General features: G+C 36.0%; 2 protein-coding genes and 1 long non-coding RNA gene across 19 annotated transcripts; 2 read left to right on the forward strand and 1 right to left on the reverse strand.

Annotated features, from left to right (window-relative positions):
• The first annotated feature begins 1,153 nt into the window (after positions 1 to 1,153).
• Positions 1,154 to 7,220, forward strand: LOC113675257 (uncharacterized). 12 transcript variants are annotated; one of them, XM_089208887.1, is made up of 11 exons: positions 1,154 to 1,283; positions 2,034 to 2,116; positions 2,510 to 2,545; positions 2,748 to 2,783; positions 2,994 to 3,029; positions 3,240 to 3,275; positions 3,485 to 3,520; positions 3,975 to 4,010; positions 6,667 to 6,702; positions 6,877 to 6,907; positions 7,118 to 7,220. In XM_089208887.1, exons 2-9 carry the CDS (start codon positions 2,050 to 2,052, stop codon positions 6,687 to 6,689), a joined length of 306 nt encoding a protein of 101 aa, XP_089065013.1. In that variant the 5' UTR covers positions 1,154 to 1,283; positions 2,034 to 2,049; the 3' UTR covers positions 6,690 to 6,702; positions 6,877 to 6,907; positions 7,118 to 7,220. The 12 variants fall into 12 exon arrangements, with proteins under 12 accessions (XP_089065013.1, XP_089065015.1, XP_089065014.1 ...); XM_089208889.1 differs by lacking the exon at positions 2,994 to 3,029; XM_089208888.1 differs by lacking the exon at positions 2,748 to 2,783.
• A 1,373-nt stretch (positions 7,221 to 8,593) lies between these two features.
• On the reverse strand, positions 8,594 to 12,486 carry LOC113675338 (uncharacterized). 3 transcript variants are annotated; one of them, XM_089208882.1, is made up of 4 exons: positions 12,351 to 12,486; positions 11,022 to 11,162; positions 9,921 to 10,208; positions 8,594 to 9,546 (listed from the first exon to the last, which is right to left on the reverse strand). In XM_089208882.1, the coding sequence occupies exons 2-4, from the start codon at positions 11,125 to 11,127 to the stop codon at positions 8,957 to 8,959; spliced, it is 984 nt and encodes a 327-aa protein (XP_089065008.1). In that variant the 5' UTR covers positions 11,128 to 11,162; positions 12,351 to 12,486; the 3' UTR covers positions 8,594 to 8,956. The 3 variants fall into 3 exon arrangements, with proteins under 3 accessions (XP_089065008.1, XP_089065007.1, XP_089065006.1); XM_089208881.1 differs by lacking the exon at positions 12,351 to 12,486 and adding an exon at positions 11,359 to 11,620; XM_089208880.1 differs by lacking the exon at positions 12,351 to 12,486 and adding an exon at positions 11,415 to 11,612.
• Positions 12,487 to 13,244: 758 nt separating this feature from the next.
• LOC149044346 (uncharacterized) lies at positions 13,245 to 19,053 on the forward strand. 4 transcript variants are annotated; one of them, XR_016187470.1, is made up of 8 exons: positions 13,245 to 13,783; positions 13,942 to 14,046; positions 16,554 to 16,662; positions 16,853 to 16,920; positions 17,088 to 17,154; positions 17,511 to 17,592; positions 18,029 to 18,053; positions 18,269 to 18,354. It is a non-coding gene; the product is annotated as an uncharacterized LOC149044346 (long non-coding RNA). The 4 variants fall into 4 exon arrangements; XR_016187468.1 differs by having other exon boundaries at positions 16,575 to 16,662; XR_016187471.1 differs by lacking the exon at positions 16,853 to 16,920 and having other exon boundaries at positions 16,575 to 16,662; positions 18,269 to 19,053.
• The last annotated feature ends 587 nt before the right edge of the window (positions 19,054 to 19,640 follow it).

Genomic DNA, 19,640 nt, shown 5'->3' on the forward strand with positions numbered 1-19,640 from the left:
GCAATTTATCGTAGAATAGAATATCTATCCATTTGCCGATTTCATAACAAAGCCAGCACATTCTCCTCAGTTTTATTTTAGTCCCTAAGTGTTGGTCCAGTCTAAGATTTGAACCCTCGACCTTCCGCGCGTCAGTCCGGCGCTGTATGACGTGCGGCTAACCAAGGGCGGTTATCATAAATGTCAACGTGATCATAAAAGTCATGCCTACCGGCGTCCGTGTTTACCATTTTCAATTTATCTGAAGCTAAATATCAGTTTCCTTTTTCGGAGAAACGCTCGAGGCTAGAAAGTAAGAAACACAGGCTTCTTTCTAAACAGAAAGCGCAATTTTACATGAGCATTATGATAAAATAACATTGATTGGTATATTATGTGATGTATGCCGCTCGGAGTAAGTCAAATTGTTTTTGGAATTCATCTGACCTCTGGCAACACAAATGTTTGCTTTAACGAAGATGATAGCTGTAGCTAACAGCAATTACCTTCGTTAAAGCAAACATTTGTGTTGCCAGAGGTCAGATGAATTTCAAAAACAATGGTTCGTGCGCTTATGGGTATGATATTGGTTTCTATCACGTAGATATTGATGAAACACCACAATTCCTCCTCGAATATAGTACATTTGACTACGAAGACGATACGAGAAGGTGTGACTAAAGGAAGAAATCGCTTGCCGTAACTGAGTCGTTCTCTCTAATGGATCTTCAACCTGAGCTTAGCTTCAAACTTGCAACTAAGACAGACAGAGCAGGAAAGATTAACAGAGTTTAATGTCCTTTCACCGTTAGAGATTTTTATACCTATACATAGAAGTATATATACATATATAGTATTAATTTACACTGGGAGAGAAACGAATATCATACTCTCAGGTCTACGATTTCTTTAGACTTTTAATTTACGTCATTTGACCTCTGGCAACACAACTGTTTGCAGCGACAGCAATCGTTTCTATTAGTAACGTCTCGGGTTGGACCTTTTTCAATCACATTTTGAAAATAACATCTGAAATATACTTAGATTCTTCATTTTTATCATGATCAAGTTTAACATAAAATGAAACTCAAGTCCATCACCCTTCCTGGGCACGGAAGTGTGATCGTGACTATGGCATAAAATGCGTCGCCTCAAGCACTTTTAAAAAAAATGACTTTTTTTTGCATCTAAAATCACTTTAAAAAGCGGCAAACATTCTTGTTTGATCATAAGTTACTCATTCTCGTCCGAGCTGCTGCGAAGAATTCGAGAGGCTTTCAGAATCTTGTGACAAGGCGTGTAAAGTAAGTTGCTTTCTTCATTCCATGCGGTAGTTCTTCCACAATTTTCTTAGCTTTTTCTTACTAGTAGAGAATGGATATCCAGGGCTGAACTCTAGATTACAAAGGCGTAAAGATCTACTTAAATAGAACATTTCCTTAACTAAAACCATCCTTCCTAATAGTATGAGCTGTTGTTGGAATTAACTCAGCCCGCTTATCAAGACACGCCTTATTTACACGAGAGTATCTAATTTTTATTACTTCAAACTTTTTTCAAAGCCCTTCATGAAATTTCCGAGTTTTTTGCAAGATCAATTGACTGCCCTGTTCTTCACAATATTTGTCAGTTCGGTGTCACTTCTTTTTCTTCCCCGTCAATCTCTTGGAGTAGTTTAAGAAAAGAAAAATACTGTCAGCCTTCGGACATAGGGACGGAGAAAGCAAGAAGCGTTGACGAATGTTACCTGTCGCCCCTGTACGCTCTTACGAAGAACGCACTGAAAAATTGGCCTTTCAATTTTAAGGATGACAAGCCTCGTCGAAAGTGCTGAATAACGTCTGCGCATGTGATAATCTCACTTCTGTAACCATAACAACAGAGAAGACTAAACGATGTGGCGACAATTTTTAAAATTTAAAATTTTGATATCCTCTTTCCTCTTATAAAACGACTTGTTGGCAAACTAAAGCTGACTACCCACCCTCCTTAAGGAACACCCACCACTCATTGATTTTTCACGTTTTCCGTTTGGTTTTGTCAATTCAATACAGCGAAAGCAAGATAAACATGAAAATGTCCACAGTTTTGGTGCTTTGTATCGTGGCAATGTGTGCCATGGACTTCTTTGTGACAGGTAAAAGAATTTTTCAACTCTGAAACTCGCAGAAAAAGGCAACTTGTAACTTCTCTTTGCAACATTTATATATTTTCTAGCGAGAAGATAATTAAAATAGACAGACTAACCAGGTATAGGATGTTACTTTGCTATTTAGGAGTAGAAAGAAAATATGTAATGGGGAGAAGAGTTATGAGGCAAAAGTCGGGAGAACAAGGACGGGTAGTTGACGGGTAGTTAGTTGACTTATAAATAGTAATTAATAATTAATAATTATTGATTGTTTAGACAATTGATAATTTTTATCTTGCTGTGCCTCATGCTTTTTTTAAGGTTTTTTTTATCAATAAATGTCACAAGTCTGATCAGTGCGAAAACAAATTTACTAAATTATTATTTGATTGTTTTCAGCTAATGCAATGGCGGCCGAAAGAAGGGAACAACCAGGTGAAATTCCTATCCACTTGTCTAATTGCAAAGCTTGTTGACTTATAATTCGTAACTAATAATTATTGATTGTTTAGACAGTTAATAATTTTAATCTTGCTGTGCCTCGTGCTTTTTTTAATTTTTTTTTTATCAATAATTGTCACAAGTGTTTGATCAGTGCGAAAACAAATTTACTAAATTATTATTTGATTATTTTCAGCTGAAGGAATGCCGGCCGATAGAAGGGAACAACCAGGTGAAATTCCTATCCTCTTGTTTAATTGCATAGCTTGTTGACTTACAATTAGTAATTAATAATTAGTAATTATTGATTGTTTAGACAATTGATTATTTTTATCTTGCTGGGCCTCATGTTTTCTTTAAGTTTTCTTTTTATCAATAAATGTCACAAGTCTTTGATCAGTGCGAAAACAAATTTGCTAAATTATTATTTGATTGTTTTCAGCTAATGCAATGGCGGCCGAAAGAAGGGAACAACCAGGTGAAATTCCTATCCACTTGTTCACTTGCATAGTTAGTTGACTTATAAATAGTAATTAATAATTAATAATTATCGATTGTTTAGACAATTGATAATTTTTATCTTGCTGGGCCTCATGTTTTCTTTAAGTTTTCTTTTTATCAATAAATGTCACAAGTCTTTGATAAGTGCGAAAACAAATTTGCTAAATGATTATTTGATTGTTTTCAGCTAATGCAATGGCGGCCGAAAGAAGGGAACAACCAGGTGAAATTCCTATCCACTTGTTCACTTACATAGCTTGTTGACTTATAAATAGTAATAAATAATTAATAATTATTGATTGTTTAGACAATTGATAATATTTATCTTGCTGTGCCTCATGCTTTTTTTAAGGTTTTTTTTATCAATAAATGTCACAAGTCTTTGATCAGTGCGAAAACAAATTTACTAAATTATTAGTTGATTGTTTTCAGCTAATGCAATGGCGGCCGAAAGAAGGGAACAACCAGGTGAAATTCCTATCCACTTGTTCACTTACATAGCTTGTTGACTTATAAATAGTAATAAATAATTAATAATTATTGATTGTTTAGACAATTGATAATATTTATCTTGCTGTGCCTCCTTCTTTTTTTAAGGTTTTTTTATCAATAAGTGTCACAGGTCTTTGATAAGTGCGAAAACAAATTTACTAAACTATTAGTTGATTGTTTTCAGCTAATGCAATGGCGGCCGAAAGAAGGGAACAACCAGGTGAAATTCCTATCCACTTGTTCACTTGCTTAGTTAGTTGACTTATAAATAGTAATTAATAATTAATAATTATTGATTGTTTAGAAAATTGATAATTTTTATCTTGCTGTGCCTCATGCTTTTTTTAAGGTTTTTTTTTATCAATAAATGTCACAAGTCTTTGATCAGTGCGAAAACAAATTTACTAAATTATTAGTTGATTGTTTTCAGCTAATCCAATGGCGGCCGAAAGAAGGGAACAACCAGGTGAAATTCCTATCCACTTGTTCACTTGCATAGTTAGTTGACTTATAAATAGTAATTAATAATTAATAATTATTGATTGTTTAGACAATTGATAATTTTTATCTTGCTGTGCCTCATGCTTTTTTTAAGGTTTTTTTATCAATAAATGTCACAAGTCTGATCAGTGCGAAAACAAATTTACTAAATTATTAGTTGATTGTTTTCAGCTAATGCAATGGCGGCCGAAAGAAGGGAACAACCAGTTGAAATTCCTATCCACTTGTTCACTTACATAGCTTGTTGACTTATAAATATAATTAATAATTAATAATTATTGATTGTTTAGACGATTGATAATTTTTATCTTGCTGTGCCTCATGCTTTTTTTAAGGTTTTTTTTTATCAATAAATGTCACAAGTCTTTGATCAGTGCGAAAACAAATTTACTAAATTATTAGTTGATTGTTTTCAGCTAATGCAATGGCGGCCGAAAGAAGGGAACAACCAGGTGAAATTCCTATCCACTTGTTCACTTACATAGCTTGTTGACTTATAAATAGTAATAAATAATTAATAATTATTGATTGTTTAGACAATTGATAATATTTATCTTGCTGTGCCTCATTCTTTTTTTAAGGTTTTTTTATCAATAAGTGTCACAGGTCTTTGATAAGTGCGAAAACAAATTTACTAAACTATTAGTTAATTGTTTTCAGCTAATGCAATGGCGGCCGAAAGAAGGGAACAACCAGGTGAAATTCCTATCCACTTGTTCACTTACATAGCTTGTTGACTTATAAATATAATTAATAATTAATAATTATTGATTGTTTAGACGATTGATAATTTTTATCTTGCTGTGCCTCATGCTTTTTTTAAGGTTTTTTTTGTCAATAAATGTCACAAGTCTTTGATCAGTGTGAAAACAAATTTACTAAATTATTAGTTGATTGTTTTCAGCTAATGCAATGGCGGCCGAAAGAAGGGAACAACCAGGTGAAATTCCTATCCACTTGTTCACTTACATAGTTAGTTGACTTATAAATAGTAATTAATAATTAATAATTATTGATTGTTTAGACAATTGATAATTATTATCTTGCTGTGCCTCATGCTTTTTTTAAGTTTTTTTTATCAATAATTGTCACAAGTCTTTGATCAGTGCGAAAACAAATTTACTAAATTATTAGTTGATTGTTTTCAGCTAATGCAATGGCGGCCGAAAGAAGGGAACAACCAGGTGAAATTCCTATCCACTTGTTCACTTACATAGCTTGTTGACTTATAAATAGTAATTAATAATTAATAATTATTGATTGTTTAGACAATTGATAATATTTATCTTGCTGTGCCTCATTCTTTTTTTAAGGTTTTTTTTATCAATTAATGTCACAGGTCTTTGATAAGTGCGAAAACAAATTTACTAAAGTATTAGTTGATTGTTTTCAGCTAATGCAATGGCGGCCGAAAGAAGGGAACAACCAGGTGAAATTCCTATCCACTTGTTCACTTGCATAGTTAGTTGACTTATAAATAGTAATTAATAATTAATAATTATTGATTGTTTAGACAATTGATAATTTTTATCTTGCTGTGCCTCATGCTTTTTTTAAGGTTTTTTTTATCAATAAATGTCAGAGGTCTTTGATAAGTGCGAAAACAAATTTACTAAATTATTAGTTGATTGTTTTCAGCTAATGCAATGGCGGCCGAAAGAAGGGAACAACCAGGTGAAATTCCTATCCACTTGTTCACTTGCATAGTTAGTTGACTTATAAATAGTAATTAATAATTAATAATTATTGATTGTTTAGACAATTGATAATTTTTATCTTGCTGTGCCTCATGCTTTTTTTAAGGTTTTTTTTTATCAATAAATGTCAGAGGTCTTTGATAAGTGCGAAAACAAATTTACTAAAGTATTAGTTGATTGTTTTCAGCTAATGCAATGGCGGCCGAAAGAAGGGAACAACCAGGTGAAATTCCTATCCACTTGTTCACTTGCATAGTTAGTTGACTTATAAATAGTAATTAATAATTAATAATTATTGATTGTTTAGACAATTGATAATTTTTATCTTGCTGTGCCTCATGCTTTTTTTAAGGTTTTTTTTATCAATAAATGTCAGAGGTCTTTGATAAGTGCGAAAACAAATTTACTAAATTATTAGTTGATTGTTTTCAGCTAATGCAATGGCGGCCGAAAGAAGGGAACAACCAGGTGAAATCCTATCCACTTGTTCACTTGCATAGCTTGTTGACTTATAATTTGTAATTAATAGTTAATAATTATTGATTGTTTAGACAATTGCCGATTGTTTAGACACGGCCGAAAGTTTTTTTTTTTATCAATAATTGTCACAAGACTTTGATCAGTGCGAAAACAAATTTACTAAATTATTATTTGATTGTTTTCGGCTGAAGCAATGGCGGCCGAAAGAAGGGAACAACCAGGTGAAATTCCTATCCACTTGTTCACTTGCATAGTTAGTTGACTAATGATTAATAACCTGAATAATGAGGGCTGTTTAGAAAATGGATAGTTTTTTTGTCGCTTTGCCTGAAAATATTTCCTCCGCTGTGCCTCGTGCCTTTATTTTTCGCTAAGAAAACTTGTCCACAAGTCTTTTAACATTGTGAATTTAAGCTTATTTAATTATTACTTGGTTGTTTTCAGGTGATGGAATGCCGGGCTATTGAACGGGACAAAAAGGTTAATTTTCGATCCACTTGTTTACTTGCATAACTTTTTGACTATGAATTAATAACTTGGATAAAGATGTCTGTTAGACAATAGCTAATTTTTCCTCCGCCGTGCCTCATGCCTTGAAGTTAATCTATAATCCTGGCGAAACTAAGCTTACCAAATTATTATTTAATTGTTCAGTTTCAGGTGAAGAGGTGCCGGCCGAAAGAAGGTAAGGAAACGCATCATTGTGGAAAATACATTACAAATGACGCCTTGCAAGGTTAGAATTGAAAAAACATCAAAAAAGCCACAAGAATCTAAGCGAAACGAGCGTGCATAGGAGTGTCGAAGATTTGCTTGGGTTATACGGACAAACTTCAATTCCCTTAAATAGCCGTCATCGTGTGATTTAAAATCATTTTTCTGTTTATATTTGCAGTATTTACAGCACCCATGGCAAGTAGCTTGGAGGAGGGATCAGTAGAAATGTTTCTGTAGTAAATATTGCCATAACCGTAATAAAGACTAATTGCTGAATAGAAGTGGCTTTATTTGACTGTGCAATGTTAATTTCAAGGGAATGCATGTTCCAAAAGGAAATGATTTGTGTCTTCGCCATACAAAAGAATTAAGGAATTTTGACGCTACGGCAGTGTGGAATTCTAAAGAGTAACCTAGTCCTTAAAATTTGTCTCAAAATACACCAAACATTCGGTTACAGACGTCTCCATTTTGAATTTTGCTAAGCAGCCCGGCCGCCCTTACCTGTGATCTAAAAACGTCCCACCCATCTGTCTCCTATTTCCTGGCGATCTCTTTGAACAAAAATATTTATTTAGTAACAATCAGAGCAGCTGCTGTTTACAAACCACACGTTATGGTCTTTTTGTACAAAACTGGTAGCCTTGAACCGGATTGGGTATTCCATCCAAGGAACGTCCCGAAGTTCCACCAGTTACATGGAAAGAACAACCAAATAATCGTTGTAATTAGCATAGCTTCATATTCGTAGTCAGGACTAAGAACCGAAGTAGTCACGTCGACCCTGTATGACCCTTTGTTTTCTGAAATGTTTCCCCCCCCCCCAATTGGTCTCCAATCTTACCACAGGCTCACATGCTATAGAATAATCATTTACACAAGCACAATTACCGCAGACTTTGCAGATGACCTAGCCTGGCGCTGCTTTCTCACGGCCAACATCAGATGCAAAATAAGACCACAGTGCTAAGAGCCACCTCTACACAAATTGGCCATAAGATACATCAGGAAAAGACCAAGATCCTCAAAATAAACACCAGCATCCCAGAACCAAAATCTCTAAGAGCCACCTCTACACAAATTGGCCTTAAGATACATCAGGAAAAGACCAAGATCCTCAAAATCAACACCAGCATCCCAGAAACAAAATCTCTGGTTAGGGAAACCACTAAAGAAGGTGGAAACATTTGTTTATCTAGGTAGCACTATCGCTAGGCAAGGTGGCACAGACGCAGACGTCATAGCACGAATCGGCAAGGCCACAGCCTCCTTTATGCAGCAAAAAATCATCAGGAGCTCCAAGGAGATAAAAAAGAGGACCAAGATCAGACTGTTCTACTCCAATGTCAAGTCAGTCCTCTTGTATGGAGCAGAAACCTTGAGGCAGACCCACCAAATACCAGCAGAAGATGAAATCAGAAGGTGAAGATGAAAATGGATAGGGCACACCCTTTGCAAAACAACACAAAGTGTTACAAGACAGGCCCTCTGCTGGAATCCCCAGGGTAAGAGAAAGAGAGAGCGACCAAGGAACACTTAGCGTCGTGATCTTGAGGTTGACATCAGAAAGACCGGCCACTCATGGCCCAGAACAGAGGTCTCTGGCGGACTATCTTTCATGCCCCAGTAGGAGCGATAAACTTAGATAGAAAGATAGAAGTACAGCTGCGTTTATTGGAATATTGTTAGAAAAAATAAATTAGGGTGGGACATTAAAACTTTACGAACTCTGAGGGCCTCACTGAAAACCGTCATGGCGAGCAAGGCCTCCTCATTAAGTAGTATCATTATCATTACAATTATGATTATTATTATAATTATCATCATCATTATTATTATTCACCCAATCGTGTCCTGGTCAATCGCGCTTCTCCGCGCCCCAGGAAGTTTGCTCGTTTTCTTTTTTTTTTTTTTTACTTTGAGTTCTCATTTGTTCCTTGTGATAATTGCCTTTTTTTCTGATTGGCTGCACTGATAACGTTAGTTTTGGTTAAACGGGACTAAATCAAAATTCACTCTATTGTAGTTTTATATTGTTCTCAGTGAGTCTGCAGAGTTGATCCCCAGGGAACAAATCTACCAATGGCGAGCCTGGCGGTGTAAGGTGTTTCTCCAGCTCCGATACGTTCATTTCAGTCTGGTTGAGCCATTTTTGATCCCTGGCATTGTTACTAATGACCGCAAAAGACTCTGCTCTTTGGACTTTTGTATCGTTAGACTCCTTCCATACACAGCAACCCGCTGTCCAGACAGCACGGGGTATGGCAAGATTTACACCATCGAGGACCACTTTTGAATGAAATGATTCTCCGTTTTCTTCAAGATAATTTGCAAGGCTAAATTCCGAGGATCCGGTTAGTAAGAACAAAGTTCCATGGCGGGCTCGATCTCCACACATACCTGCAGCGTAGCGGCGGATTTTAGCCTCAAAAATCTGCCAAGGTCCGCTGTTAGATGCAACGTATTGTGGGATTGTATTAGTGAGGGTGAATGTAGCTTTCATGAAATTTATATCAAATGTATTTATGGCGACAGGATTCATGTGCCCCCTGCTGAGAGGCTCTCGTTGTATCGCTCTTTTGTAGGCATTGTTCAAACCAGGGACACCTGGAAGAGAGAGGTATTCAAAGTATTCTGATACTTGTTTATGGAGAATTTACTGAAAAAAATAGATAAATAAATAACAAATTTTCAGCTCCGTTGTCTGTGCTCTGGGGACACTGGATTGTTGGTGTCGTAAGTGATAACTTAAATTTCGTTGGATAATATGCGTCGCAGCTATAGCGGAGTCGGAAGAAACTGGACCCGTTCTGATTCTTCCAGCCCGCTGAGATTCTTTAATAATCACACTTTTTTTAAATTTTCACTTGGTTGGAAGCGCTCTCACGACTCCAACAACGACTCCAGGTACGATTCCGCCGCAGGTGAAACTACCCCTGAGTGAAAAAATCAAAGACTCGTAAATATCACAAGAGTAATACCTGGAGGATTCCTAAATTTTCTTCTTTTTACGTCTCTTCGGCTGTATTTTCCAATGAAGGGCGCTTGCTGTGCAGTCACTTTGTATGCGGAATAAAAGGGGATATTTCTGTCCGGGTCAAACAGTGAAATAAAGTAGGGATGAGTTCCTGGGGGATCCTCAGGAAGTAACTGAGGAATTTCTTGTCCCCGAGTGATACCTGGAAGACCCTCTGGATGTCTGTTCCCAGCGAAAAATGATGGCGACGGGGCCTTACATTGCCTGCGATGAGGAGCCTCGTAACGAGTTTCTTAACATAAAACAAACAAAACAAGACTGAAAAACAGTTTCAGTTGAGCGGATGCAGTGATAAGGACGGGGATATTTTTTTGAAAAGATCTCTATAAGGAGATTTAATGATGTTATTCCATTCTTTCTTTTTTCATTTTAAAAGTGATTTTATTCTTCCTGTTGGGAGACACGATGGCCTCATAGTTGGTATGCTGACTCCTAGCCGAAATGTCCGTGTTCAAGACCAGGCGTCCGTTTCTCGAAGGTTCCGGTAATTTAACGGGCCCGTAAAGCTGTTCTGTTTTCCTTCAAGATGGGGATTTCCAATGTTTTAAAAAAAAATTGTACAAAAAAAATATCAGCTAAAAAAAACAAAATGGACTGGTTAAGCTGACTAAACCTGCTTCTCTTAACTTTAGATTTCTATTTCAAAATATGACTTCAAGCCCTGTTCGTGACCGGAACTTTTGAGAATGGGCCTCAGGCCCAGGTCGTTCTGCTGTGTTCTTGAGCACAGCATTTTACTCTCACTCAGGCTTTTACTCTTACTCAGGCTTTTACTCTTACTCAGGCTTTCACTCTTACTCAGGCTTTTACTCTCACTCAGGCTTTTACTCTCACTCAGGCTTTTACTCTTACTCAGGCTTCATTTTACTGTCACATAGCCTCCCTCCAGCCTGAGAGGAAGCTCTCCAGTTGATGCACCCCACAATAGAGCTTGCCAGCAGGGTAGACGAAATACTGGGGAGAGGGAGTGGCTTTTTGTTACAGAAACCCAGTAAGTCTCGGGTAGACATGGAAGATGGGCCACTCGGCCTTTAGCAGAATTTACCTTCATTTATATACTCTCTGGCTTCAGAAACTTGGTTGGATAATGCAAACACTAACAGCACCACACGAATAATTGAAAATGGCCAAACATCTCCTATGTAAAGCATCGTAGCGTGCTATTAAACGCAGTCAGTTGCAGTTTCTGTTTAAAAAAAAAAAGTAAAATAATTAATAAAAATAGAGCGGAATAAATCGGTAAACAAGATGAGAGACTGAGTCAGCAGAAGAAGGAACCAGCTGGCTTAAAAAGGACAAAAAAAATCCTGCTTTTGGCGTGGCGAGCTCAACGAGAATTCAACAATTCATTCTAGAAGTGACCAGAAAGTGCAATTACTCACCACTAAATCACAAGCTATGCAAGTCATTCTTTCAATAAGAAAGTTTCTTTCCAAACCTTTCGTTCCACGTTGTTTCCGTGTGAAATTAATATCGTTTTGATATTACAACCCGCAATCCATAGCGCAATAGAAGGTTTCTTAAAGGAAAAAAGCCTCTGACTTGGTTCTTAGCTTCACGGAAGACCTTGATGTATCTTCAAGATGCAATCGTAAGTTGTTGTTATCCGCCATTTTGAATGGTTATGCGGATTACCGCTGTACTATAAGTCCCAGACTCCCTCCCCGGTTAGTCTCCTTTCCGTTCTCTATTTCCTGTTCCCGTTCGCCGTTTCCCGTGATCAATTTCAGTTAGGTTTTCACAACACCCAGACGCTTTGCAGATTGGAAAAGTAGTTTTCAATCAACAGCCACCTCCCCACTTTTCACGTGTTCATCACATCTTTATGTTTAAATGTGACCAAAAACTTAATTGTGAGGAGTCTTTTCTCATCCAAAATAGACAAGAAAAATTATGCAGGCGCGTAATACTAGAGGAAGGTTAGAATTCTGATGCGTAAGTATGCAATAGCGAGTGTAGAGTATATCCTGAGTATACCCTTGTCTAAAATCGGTTGAAAGTGAAAGGGAACTCCTTTTACGATGAATAAACATAAGAATACATTGTCTCGCAGTACAACTTCCTGCCCCAACAAATGATTTGCAAAAGCTTAAATTTTTAATTTTTTTTAGCTAAATGAAACGTTAATATGTACAAAGATACGCAAGTGCAAGACAGTGTGGACCTTATAACGTACAAAAGTAAATTTTCATCCCAAAAATGTTGTGAAACGACACTGGCAAGCTGGACCTTAATAAATTTATGCATAAAATCAAGTATTTGTCCTTTATACGACGGCTCGCTCACGGGATTCCCTAAGCTTTCACATAATAATAAATAAAGATAGCTATTTTCATTAAGCATCTGCTTCAATAGATCGAACAAATACTCTTACCGGTTCTATCCAGAAAGGACGATCGAGTAAGATAGTTGGGCAACCACCGGCCGTTCTCGAAGTTCGAAAGTTATGAAAATTGATATCCATAAGTCAAAGGTGGGTCTTAACGTGTCAACACGCCTCCCGAAAGCCTGCTTCGTTTGTGGGCACTGGGTTCAAATGGGAAAGCGGGCTTTATTTTAAATGAATTTCGTAATAGAAGTATCAAAAAACGGTTTGTTAAACAGTCAAGGGAGTAACATAATCAACTGAAAACGACTTAAGATGGGTCTTACAAACGGTGGGTCATGATCAGAACAGAGTTGGTCAGCATTGTTACGAGTTGCGATCCTACTTGGGCCATGCCTAAATATATTCGCAGACCGCCGGTGCCTCGCTTCCTTTTCAGTTTCTCCTCTCCTCCTTTTCAGTTCTTCCATTATTCCTTACAGGAATCAGTCGATCTGCTTGAATTAAAGACGTTTTTGAAGGTCTTGCGGATTGACTTGCATCAAAAAAAAAAAAATTTTTAAAAAAATCCCACGCACCATCCGCCTACCCTATGATCCATAGATTATGTGGTCGGTATCCTCCAGAAATGAAATCATTAAGTTGGTTTAAATAAACAATATTATAAAGTAGAAAGTGGAATTTAGCTTCGAGTGATGAAAATAACACCGCGTGAGGAAAAAAGGGATCAAAGAGATCAATAAAAAATAGTGTAACTTTTCCTAAATACTAACTCAGCAAATCTACCGAAAGGTCATGAAACATAAAAAGGTACCATGTACTCAGTACGCTTTCCTAATGATATTACAGGACTTGAAACTGAAATTGAATTTTAAAAAGTTACAGGCTTGAAATGACATCACCGAAAGTAAATATCCCGTGCATCCAATGTGCCTTTAGAAAATGATTAGTGGGTTGATCGAGGAAAAACGCATCGCTAATGCGTTTAGCTGATTGAAATAGAAATTATTAGCGTCTTTGGACCTCTTTGAGATATTTATGAATTACCCCGCACAAATAGGCTCACTTCCGGGCGCTAAAACGCCATATTTGGAAGGAGTATTATACTCTTGTACTTTGACCAATCACAGCAAGGATTACACTGAGCTCTTTGAAGCCATGTTGGTGTAAGCGTGGAGGAAGTTTAAGACACGCTTTGTTGTTGTGTTTCAGTTTTGAATTTCTCCTTGATTCGTCTGCCATCGAAGGGTTTTTAGTTGAAGGGGGAGTGTGGTTTGGTCCGCTTTCGTGAACCCGTCCAAACGCAGATCGCGTTAGAATGTCTCGCCGTTATGACATGAGTGAGCAAGATACTACATTATTGTCTTTACCTAAGATTGCACTCATTACTCTAAACCCAAAGGAGACACAATTGCAGAACTGTTTATTGGTCTACTTGTTTTGGGTGACTCCAGAAATATTTGGCAAGTGTGTCAAGCAAGGTGAGATCATGAACATGTTTATATTTTAAAAAAAGTGTGGATTGGAAATACTTTGCCACCATGCCCCATTGAGAAGTGTAGCATTATTCTTGTTTCGCTCAGTCTCAGTAGGACAGGTGCATTGTGTCCTTTGTCAAATGTTAATTTTTTTTTTGTAGCCAAAAGGTAAAGGCAAATCTCTCTATGACAATGTCTATGAATGCCTGAACTTGGAAGAAAGTCAATACTTTGGACTAAGTTTTTATGACAAAAATGATAATTTGGTAAGTGCCTCATTGTTTTTATAACAAAGCGAGAACTGCATCCTGGTGATATTGCATTCAATTTCGTATAAAAAATGAAAGGTACAAAGTATAAGAAAAAATTACTCAATTAAAGACTGCAAATACAATCATGACAATTCTCTTGTTTACTTTTTACCGCCACATCAGTATGCAGCTCAAGTTACTTTGGTGTAATTTGGAAGGAACTTTGTCTTAGTTGCCCTCTTCAGATCTTGAACTTTGTTTCAATTATCTGGAAGTACAATGTGTTTTTGAGGCATAAAGTTTAGTATCAGAAAATGGAGTGGCCTTACAGAATCATATTCTCAACATCTAAATAAAACTGGCTCAGGGGACTGAAATATATCCAGAGAATTCTCCAATCTCTGATGCCCAGTAATCCCTGATACATGTTCTTGAGAAGATGGTCCCAGAAAATGTATTGTACATGTAAATAACTTGCTAGATTGAAGTTGAGTTAAAAAATTGCACTTTAGGTATAAGGACTCCATGAATTAGTTAAGCACATGGATTACACCAAATGAAAAACATTGGTTTCCACAAACTTTTCGCAATGATAATCACACAGTTTCTGTGGAAATCACAATCATTATCCATCTCAACATACCACTTCCACCTCCATCACCAATGTGCCACTCAAACTACCCCAGAGTTTTAAAATTTCATTAGTTGGGTGTTTAGTTCACATTTAGATTCTACATGTATATTCAACCCTCTTATATAACATGATGTCATAAACATAGAAAAAATTCCATGAAGTTATTTTGTACTTTCAAATTGTAACATAGAGGCATTTGAAGTATACTGCCATTGATGCAATTTTGCCTGGCTGTTTTTCACTCCCTCTTTGGGGTGATAGTACAAGATCTAGACATATATGTACAAATTTTTTTTTTCATATATGACAATTTCTTTGACTATTCAGTCGTATCCCTTTCCCCTCATCTGAATCTTTGTTTACTGTTAGTACAGCTGTTTCCTTTTCATAATATTATTTGGCATAGGTTGAATGTTGGCTTGAAGTGCTAAATTTCTCACATATTTTTTTAGACTTTGATCACATGATGCAGAAATTGTGTTGTCATCACATTTTAATTTCCAAAAAAATGATTTTATAAAATTAAAAAAAATTTTTTTCATAAATATCAATAGTGTGATGATTTGATTTGCTTTCTGAAAAAAAAGAAAGAGGAAAATCTGGAAGATTTTCGGTTGCACACTTGAATTTTTTTCTCTAGAGGCTTTGCTCTCAAAAATCAATAGTTGCATTGTTAAGCCAATATTTTCTTTCAGTATACTTTGATGTAAATGCACAAAATTTTTATGTACATAGCTCACAACTGAATTTTTTGTTTTCATTATTCCTCCCTCTGGCAAATTTTTTTTTATGAAAAAAGAACATTTAAGGAATTTTTCTTTGTTAAATAAAATTTTGTTCTTGATACTGTTTTAACCCTCAACCTAATTTTTGTCAGAGACATGATGGCCTCCTCTGTCATTCAATTCCCCTACTTTGGCACCTTCAATTGATATTTCTATGGATTTGTCTTCATCAGGAAAAAAAGCAATTTCTTAAGATTTCTATCAGCACTTTTTGCATATTATTGTTTTATCGTTTAATTTTGTTTTGTACCTTCAAAAAGTACATCAGATGTGCATCTGCATAGGAGGGTCTTTATTTAAGTTGAAAATAATGATTTAAAGAAAGTAAGGATATTGAAAAATAAGACAAATAGAGAAAAGGGGTTTTGATGAACCCTAGAGGATATAATTTGATGGCTGGTTTTTAGCAAGGAAGTAGGGAACATGTTCTAACAGTTTTGTCAATATTTTAGTTTAATAGGCACAAGTCACAGTGTATCTGTCTTTTATTGGCAGGCCATATTTTTAGCTTGATGGCATAAGAGTTCATGAACAATGTGCTGGTCATTACGGTGTGCAAAGAAAATTACTTTTCTAAGCTTGCCTCTGGGCAAGTTGAAACCATTTCTCACTTTCACTCACATGAAATGCTTCATGCCCTCCAGGCAAATGTTAAATCAAATCAAGTAGTGCAAGTGGAAAATTAACTAGCACTGGATTATCTATCAGGACTTTTTTGCATGTGGTCATAGTTTTGGTATACATGTATATGTTTAAGCTACTAAAGGCAATTTATTTACATTTATTAATTTTTTTAGGACCCTTACCATGGAAAATTACTTGCAAATTTAGCTTTGCCCCATGCCCATGACTTATTCATTTGTTTATTTCACTTCGCTTTTTGGTCCTTATTCACTTGTTTATTTATTTATTACATCCATTTTAAAATCACTGGTGATCCTTGTTAGGTTTTACAAAATGGTACCATGTACATTTGCAATGTTAGGAGCAAACTGTACCATAAATACATTTTTTTTTTTTTTTTACTGTTGTGGAACAGTGAGATTTCCAGTTTTTTTAGGGCATTGCAATTGAATTTGTGAAAGATTGAAACACCTGTATAGCATTTTCCTTTGTTTTTTCAGGTGTCTGTTGCCTGCTGGTGCTGACTACAACCTCCTGGGTGTAGCCAGAATACTAGAGATGCATGGTATTATACTCTATCCTGCCAAGGTAAGACATTCCTTTGAAATGCTGAATATTTTAGATCTGAATTGAATGGAAAGAAAATGAGGGGAAGGAAAAATAATACCAAGTTAACTTAATTATCAATAAAATTCCTTGCCCCTTTGCAAGTGATGGTGATGTGCTACTTTTTTTTATTCCTTACAAGACAAAGATGATGTTGAACTTTTCCTTGCAGGCCCAGGCCATACATGTATGTGTGTCTGTATATTTCAGAACTGGACAAAAAAATTAATACATTTCCAAGTAAGTTCATGTGCACATGGTGTTTTCTCTACTTTGAAGTTCCTAATCCTCTTGTCAGTACCCCTCACCTTTCCCCCTTTTGTCACCCGAATTACAGGTGAAGTAATATGTTTTTGTGGTTTTGTTGATCATCTGTGCCCACTGGTTATATTTCATTTCTGTTTCAGGGCAAAAATAAGAAAGTGTAGTTTTAAGAGAAGAAGATTTCTTTTGAAGCTCCATCCTGAAATATTTGTAAGCTATAGATGTCATGAAACATTAGCACCTGGCATTTATGAGTACAGCCATAGGGCTATTACTCAATTAAGTTTTGAAATTTATCTGGAATTGCTTTAGTTTTGCCTTATTCACTCTGTGATTAGTCTAGAAAATGCACGTCATTGTCTAAATCAGTTGAATGCAAATTAATTAAAACCAATCCTTACTTTACTAATTGTGGTTGCCTGTGCTTCATATTTGCCTGTTTTAACTTCTTGTATTTTTTTTCTTATTGGTGCTGATTACTTCAGTTTTGATTTTTTGACACAGTCTAAAACTACTCTGAACGAACCTATAGATATTTGGGTTAATTGTGTTCCTTTTTATCTTAGGGCCATAACTAGGATGTTGTGGCAAGTAGGAATGCATGTAAAAGCTTTTGGAAATTGCAATAACTACACATGCTTTCTTCAGGTAAGTCTTTAATGTGTTGGTTTTTCTTGAATACCAGAGAAATGTGGATTACTATTCTTTTTTGTTTAATGTGCTCAGTTAAAGCTGCATGTACATGTATATCATTATTATAGAAATTTTGCACCACTGTTTAAACCAAAACATAAACCAACTCCAGTGTAATAGTTGGGTTCTCTGTGGCTCCTGGGGTACAATGCACATATTTATCTCTCCATTATTTTCTGCCAATTTTGGAAAGTAAAATTCGTATTCATCATCTTTTTTTTTTTTATCTAAACTTGAATAACAATTAACAACTTGAATAAAGAGTTCTGTTGAGAAAATTGATAATTTTTGTCTCGTTTGCGTCATGCCTTTTTTAAGTTTTGTTATCAATAATTGTCCACAACCGGTTGATCAAATTAAGGTTACTAAATTATTATGTGATTGTTTTCAGGTGAAGGAATGCCGGCCGAAAGAAGGTAAGGAAATGGATCATTATGGAAAAATACATCATAAATGATGCCTTGCAAGGTTAGAATTGAAAAACCATTAAAAAAACACAAGAATCTAAGCAAAACGAGAGTGTTTAGGAATGTTGAAGATTTCCTTGGGTTATACGGACAAACTTAATCCTCTTCTCTTTAAATAGCCGTCATTGTGTCAATCAAAATCATTTTTGTGTTTATATTTGCAGCATTTACAGAAGCTTGGAGGAGGGATCAGTAGAAATGTTTTTGTAGTAAATATTGCCATAACCATAATAAAGACAGACTGCTGAATGGACGTGGCCTTTATTTGACTTTGCAAGTGATTAACATAATCGGACGACCGCGAAGACGTTAGGAGTTAAAAGGCGTACAATTTATTGTTTTCCAATTTTGTTCCATATCCCACAGCTGTTTGCGTAATGAAGTATGGGGTAAAAAAGAAATCTTGCCGATACTGCGTTGCTATGCATTTTTTTCTGTTTAATCCACTTTACTGAATTTTGATCTTAGCTTTTGTAAAGTAAAGTTGTTGTCTACATGTAGCTGTTTATAGCCGAAAAACAAAAAACTACAGCATTACCCACATGGACGTAAAGTCAATATTTTATATATCTTTCCTTTGTGTAAACATGGGGGAAACGTTTGTTTGCATGAAAGAAGACAGGGAATAAGCCAAGAAATATAACGACAATGCTATTGGAACTTGAAAAAAGCGATGTGCATGGCACTTGTTGGGCCCATTCCGATTAAGCTATCTTTCTTTATCAACTGTTTTCTTTAAAAGCATCCCAATAACTTTATCATCGTAGAAATTAATGGTCCCCGAAGGCTAGAGAATGGTCTAGTTGGGCCTGGGAAGCTAACAGCATTTACCAAGAGCGCAGAAACAGGACAAACATTAAAAGAGCAGATAACGCGCATGAAAGAACTTTGCAAGCGCATGGAGAAAGAAAGAATGGAAGCGGAAAATAAACTCGTGTATTCTCCTGTACTAGTTCCCCTGTATTTGAAAGTTAAAAAGGTATAAATAATCGGCAATAGAAACAGGTTTTTATCGCATTCCTACAATTTTAAGGAAGTAAGGGAGTGGAGCGCTTATTTGCCATTTTGGCTCAGGGAGTGGGCGTTCATTTGGAGGATGGCTAATTCGAGCCTAGACGGAAATACGGTATTTCAGGAAATAAAACTGAGCACAAAAACACCATTTCTCTTCATTGATGACGCCAGGTTGACAATGACTTTTGTAGTGACAATAATGTATTTATTCTACAAAAAGGCAATTAAAGAGCAAGCTTATATCTCCAATACCACTAAGATATATTTTGAGATTTGTATGAGCTCATTTATGCTTCAAAAACTATATAATCAATGAAACGGATGCTAATAAACAAGATCAACCCAGTGTAAACGAAAAGCCTGATCTTAAACAGTATCTGTGGATTGTACTTGTGCTCTATGAATTATTGAGTGGGAATTTACCACCAGAAGTCTGAAACCCCTTAGCCTAGGATACCAGATTACAAGAGGAGCGAGTTTTTGAGAGCTCTTTAGTTTCCCAGCTTGCTATCGTAGCTAACC

The sequence above is a fragment of the Pocillopora damicornis genome, chromosome 6, assembly GCF_964200805.1.
Source record: "Pocillopora damicornis chromosome 6, jaPocDami1.2, whole genome shotgun sequence".
Taxonomy (NCBI): Eukaryota; Metazoa; Cnidaria; class Anthozoa; order Scleractinia; family Pocilloporidae; genus Pocillopora; species Pocillopora damicornis.